The 6,000-nt window shown below is 44.0% G+C and overlaps 1 protein-coding gene across 1 annotated transcript in view; it reads left to right on the top strand.

Moving 5' to 3' along the window:
* The first annotated feature begins 373 nt into the window (after positions 1-373).
* Positions 374-6,000, top strand: part of LOC124613656 (venom allergen 5-like) — a 96,061-nt gene continuing 90,434 nt past the window's right edge. Inside the window, exon 1 of the mRNA XM_047142372.1 lies at positions 374-458. Within this exon, the coding sequence (XP_046998328.1) occupies positions 444-458 (15 nt within the window). The 5' untranslated portion in view covers positions 374-443. The remainder of the gene's footprint in view (positions 459-6,000) is intronic.

Raw genomic sequence — 6,000 nt, 5'->3', positions numbered from 1 at the left:
TTCTAAATAAAATATAGATGAAGCAACAGCGAACAAAATTTTAATCTATGATTTACGTTACTCTTTGTAGAAAAATAGCTACATCGACATCTATTGCTTACATGATGGTAGACTCGGCTTATGACTTTCATGTACTGATGACCTGCTTACTGACTGATGTACAGTTGTGCTTTTGTCAGTTTTTCTTGGAAAAGGCAGAGTAATGATATGAATAAAAGCTTTTCTTTCACGCCTTTTGTCGCAAGTATATTTCGTCTAATCCACTAGCTTATGTTGTTGTTATGTACAAAGTAAGCGATTTTTGGTGCATTATGTAGGCCTAGTGCAAAGTTATAACGTGAAACTACCAAAACATTGATGCTGTTGTTCATTTCAGGATTAGCTGCAGAAGATCTGTCTCATATTAAGGGAAAACGTGGCGGTCCTGGTATCTAAATGACACAATGAATCATCGGAGGGTGAGTGGCTCGATACTCTAAGCATGAGAGAAATTTACGTAATATATTCAAAGGTAAGAGTAAAGCTGTAGCGTATCTATGCGACCTGGAGTGTCCCAGGGACGCGAGGATGGGAACAGGAGAGGGGGGGGGGGGGGGGGGGGGGGAGAGCAATAAGCACCGCAGACAGCAAAGTTTGTTAATAATGTTTTAAGAAAGCTGTATTATTGTCATCATTATGATGTTCTGGCACTTGAGACACTGTCGTTGGCCTTCTTGCTTCCAGTGATGACGCATCGCACTGCGACAGTTATGTATACACTATCAAGTGTTTCAGCGTGTCCTCGCAACAAAAACTCACGACAAGCCTACCGAAGTGCCTTCACCCTCAAGTGCAATAATAACAAGGTCGACTAATAAGTATTCTTTGTTTATAATCGAAACAATCTTGGAACACAGAACACATTCTGGAGACGGCGGGAGGGAGAGCGTATGCAGACCGGCAGCCAAACAGTTTTGTCCGTTAGTCAAGCGGAATACGACTATCGAGTTGTCCTTGAGGTTTTTCAGATCTTTCCCTCACATGAAATTTTATTAGATCGTTTTAACTCTCCTTGAATCGGATTGTTAATATACTGAGGTGGCAGAAGTCATGGGGTACCTCCTGATATCGTGTTGGACCTCCGTCGTAATGCAGAAACTCTACTTGGCATGGAGTCCACAAATCGACTGAAGTATAAATATTGCCTCTAACTGCAAAAAATGTTGGCGGTGCAGGATTTTGTGCGCGAAATGACTCTCGATTATCCAATAAAAACAATACCAATCGCCATTATATAGGTTTATTTCTAGGAAACCAGTATCGACGTTACACTACGTCATGAATGGTTGCCTAGAAATAAACCTATATAACGGCGATTGGTATTATTTATATTGAACATTCAACAGTTGTAGTCCTATACTCCACCAGAAGATGGAGTGACATTCATTTGACTCTCGATTATGGCCCATGTTGGGCGACCTGGGTGGCCATCATTCGCAAGAGTTGTCCAGAATATTCTTCAAACCAATCACAAACGATTGTGGCTCGAAGACATGAGCCATTGTCATCCATAAAAATTGCATCTCTGTTTGGGAGCATGAATGGTTGCAAATTGTCTCCATGTAGTCGAAGATAACCATTTCCTGTCGGTGATCGGTTCAGTTGGACCACAGGATTCAGTCCATTCCAAGTAAACATAGTCCACACCGTTATGGAACAACAACCAGCTTCCATAGAGCCTTCTTGAAAACTTTGGTCCATTTTTTCGTGGGGTCTGCGCCACACTCGAACCCTACCATCAGCTCTCACCAACTAAAATCGGGACTTACCTGATCAGGCCACGATTTTCCGTTCGTCTAGGGTCCTACAGATACGGCCACGAGCCCAGGAAAGGCGCTGTAGGCGACGTCGTGATCTTAGCAAAGGCACGCTGACATAGCCCATTAACAGTCAAATTTCGCCGCACTGTCCCAACGGGTACATTCGTCATTCGTCTATATTGATTTATGCGGATATTTCACGCAGAGTTCTTTTTCTCTTAGACATTTGATTAATTCTTGGACTCTTCTAAGTTGAACGATTTTTGGATATTGCGTATTGCTAACTGCCGATATTTCTGCTGTGGAATCACTGAATATAATTTCTTTGTCGAATACGAGTGAATAATTGTTTAACCGATTTGTTACAGTTCTGATGGCTTCAACTTCACTCTCAGAATTTGAGTGGTGTCGTGCTAAAGTTTAATAGAAACAGAAAATTTTGCTGTATATTGCTACTCCGACGTTTCTTTCTTTTTCCATTAATGAACCATCTGTGTGTTGCCGAGGCACTGATCTTCATGAAATCTCGGATTTGGTGTTTACAGTGGTGTGTGGTGTAGCTGTGTTTATTAATTTGTTTCACTTTTTTAACAATTATGCATTACGTCCAGTTGGTGTTGCAGTTGAGGAAACGGAATTGGAGAGAAATGGTAAAATAAATTTTTCAGCATCAATTATCGGCAGTTGACACTGTGACGTTCTGTTTTCTATGTTTTGGATGAAGCTAATTTATGTTTTCAGCTGTCTGCTATTATTGTTACATGAATCTTTATATTTTAGCCGTTTGATATGATTGAGTAGACAAATCAGCAGGTGCACCCCAGACAAAGCAAAATGGTCTACAAAAGGTCTACAAGAAGCATCTGAATACAAATGTATCCGGAATTAAAACAGAAAATTATATCATCAAAAAATAATAAAAATTCCAGCTATATTTCTCCACACATAATCAGCTCACTTAAAAATTTGCCACAAGCACGCCAGACAAAAAATCAGCCACCCTCCAGGAGATATCTTTATAAATCCTTGTAACTCCGTCTAAAGCCTTCATAGTGGCCTAAACTTCACAAGGAAAGTTTCTTCAGATATGCCCTGTCCAGCTGAAGGCACTCACTGATGATCAGTTTCTGTAGAGCTGAAACTTCCTGACTGATTAAAACTGTGTGGAGGACCGAGACTCGACCTCGGGACCTTTGCCTTTCGCGGGCAAGTGCTCTACCAACTGAGCTACTCAAGCACGACTCACGACCCGTCCTCACAGTTTCAATTCTGCCAGTACCAAATCGCAGAGTCAGATTGATACTTTCACCGACTGTTCGAAATAGTCCCCACATGCATTTTGTTTTTTCTCGGAAAGATGGCATCTAGTAGCAGGACAATGCAATGTGTTACACAGTTCACAGTGTAAATGCATGAGTTGAAGAGGAGCAAGATATTAACGTACTCCCTTGGCCACTGGACTCCCTGGATCTAAAGCCAGTCTAGAATCTGTGGGAGCGTCTCAGTAAGGTCGTTCGCGCCATGGATCAAAAATGGCTCTGAGCACTATGGGACTCAACAGCTGTGGTCATAAGTCCCCTAGAACTTAGAACTACTTAAACCTAACTAACCTAAGGACATCACACCCATCCATGCCCGAGGCAGGATTCGAACCTGCGACCGTAGCGGTCGTGCGGTTCCAGACTGTAGCGCCTTTAACCGCTCGGCCACTCCGGCCGGCGCGCCATGGATCGTCAGCTGAGAAACCCAGCACAGCGGGCCTCGGCAGTGGAGTCGGGATGGCTCCTCATCTATTTCGATACGTTTCAGAACCTATTTGGCTCTCTTCCTGCACGTATTGTAGCAGTCCGCACTGCGGAAGGTGGTGATTTAAGTTTGTGACATGTAGTCACATTAATGCGATTGGACATTCTAGAAGAATGAGCAACTCATGGTCATCAAGAGCATTGAAATTAACTTCCGGTACGTGCTCACGGTCACTGGAACAAGTATGTCCAGGACTGTCCAAGACATGGTGCGGGACACCACCAACACACCACAAAACCTCCTTTGGCTGGAACTACACCCGCCACACACCACGCGTCAAAAGCCTCATTGGACAGTCGTTGTGCTCAGTGCCTTGCACCATCTGAAAAGAGGCAAGATCGCGATTCATCACACGCCTCCAGCCAGCTACTGTTCCGTGTTTGTGTCGTTTGGCCCATTGGGGATGTGCAGCTTCATGTGTCTCTACACGAGGTAGCCGACTCCAAAAGTCCATTGTATGGAATTCTTTTCGCAGGTTTTGTTCAGAAATTGGCTCATATGCATCGCCACTTGAAACCGATTGCCACTGACGTCGGTTATGATCTTTTTATGACTACTGCTTTAAATGATATAGATAGTGACGACGTGGGATTGATAAGTTGCTGGGTCGCCAAAACATAACACTCCATCTAGAAAAGATAATTTATTAAGAATTTTCCGCGAAGATCTTGTGAATTTCTTTTTGAGAGGTGAAACTGGGCAAATTCTATTACCTGGAAGAAAGTCACCAGTGAATCATTAACAGCTGAAATTTAAAAAGTTTTCAGTTACCGTTTGAAAGCGTGGCGTTGCGTCGAACTTCTGTCGAAATAATTTCAACGAGAAACTTTCAGAAATGTCAGCCATTACTATAATGTACAGGAAATTTTCAGTTAACGCATGTTCCGAAGAAAAACACATTAGCGGTCAACACAAGTGAGACCTGTAAGCCCACGAAAACAAACAGTGAATGGGCACCCATTTCATGAAGACTCAAGTTGAACTGAAAAAATATGACTTGAACTCTTTAGATAATTCAAGTTAACAGCATGAAATAATTTACACAACTGGCCATTAAAATTGCTACACCACGAAGATGACATGCTACAGACGCGAAATTTAACCAACAGGAAGGAGATGCAGTCATATGCAAATGATTAGCTTTTCAGAGCATTAACACAAGGTTGGCGCCGGTGGCGACACCTACAATGTGCTGAGATGAGGAAAGTTTCCAACCAATTTCTCATACACAAACAACAGTTGATCGGCGTTGCCTGGTGAAACGTTGTTGTGATGCCTCATGTAAGGAGGAGAAATGCATACCATCACGTATCCGACTTTGATAAAGGTCGGATTGTAGCTTATCACGATTGCGGTTTATCGTATCGCGACATTGCTGCTCGCGTTGGTCGAGATCCAATAACTGTTAGCAGAATATGGAATCGGTGAGTTCAAGAGGGTAATACGGAACGCCGTGCTGAATCCCAACGGCCTCGTATCACTAGCAGTCGAGATGACAGGCATCTTATCCGCATGGCTGTAACGGATCGTGCAGCCACGTCTCGATCCCTGAGTCAACAGATGGGGATGTTCGCAAGACAACAACCATCTGCACGAACAATTGGACGACGTTTGCACCAGCATGGACTATCAGCTCGGAGACAATGGCTGCGGTTACCCTTGACGCTGCATCACAGACAGGAGCGCCTGCGATGGTGTACTCAACGACGAACCTGGGTGCACGAATGACAAATCGTCATTTTTTCGGATGAATCCAGGTTCTGTTTACAGCATCATGATGGTCGCATCCGTGTTTGGCGACATCGCGGTGAACGCACATTGGAAGCGTGTATTCGTCATCGCCATACTGGCGTATCACCAGGCGTGATGGTACGGGGTGCCATTGGTTACACATCTCGGTCACCTCTTGTTCGCATTGACGGCTCTTTGAACAGTGGACGTTACATTTTAGATGTGTTACGACCCGTGGCTCTACCCTTTATTCGATCCCTGCGAAACCCTACATTTCAGCAGGATAATGCACGACCGGATGTTGCAGGTCCTGTACGGGCCTTTCTGGATACAGAAAATGTTCGACTGCTGCCCTGGCCAACACATTCTCCAGATCTCTCACCAATTGAAAACATCTGGTCAATAGTGGCCGAGCAACTGGCTCGTCACAGCACGCCAGTCACTACTCTTGATGAACTGTGGTCTCGTGTCGAAGCTGCATGGGCAGCTGTACCTGTACACGCCATCCAAGGTCTGTTTGACTCAATGTCTAGGCGTATCAAGGCCGTTATTACGGCCAGAGGTGGTTGTTCTGGGTACTGATTTCTCAGGATCTATGCACCCAAACTGAGTGAAAATGTATTCACATGTCAGTTCTAGTATAATATATTTGTCCAATGAATAC

This window comes from Schistocerca americana, chromosome 4 (genome assembly GCF_021461395.2).
Source record: "Schistocerca americana isolate TAMUIC-IGC-003095 chromosome 4, iqSchAmer2.1, whole genome shotgun sequence".
Lineage (NCBI taxonomy): Eukaryota > Metazoa > Arthropoda > Insecta > Orthoptera > Acrididae > Schistocerca > Schistocerca americana.
This window is presented reverse-complemented; position numbering and strand designations above follow the sequence as displayed.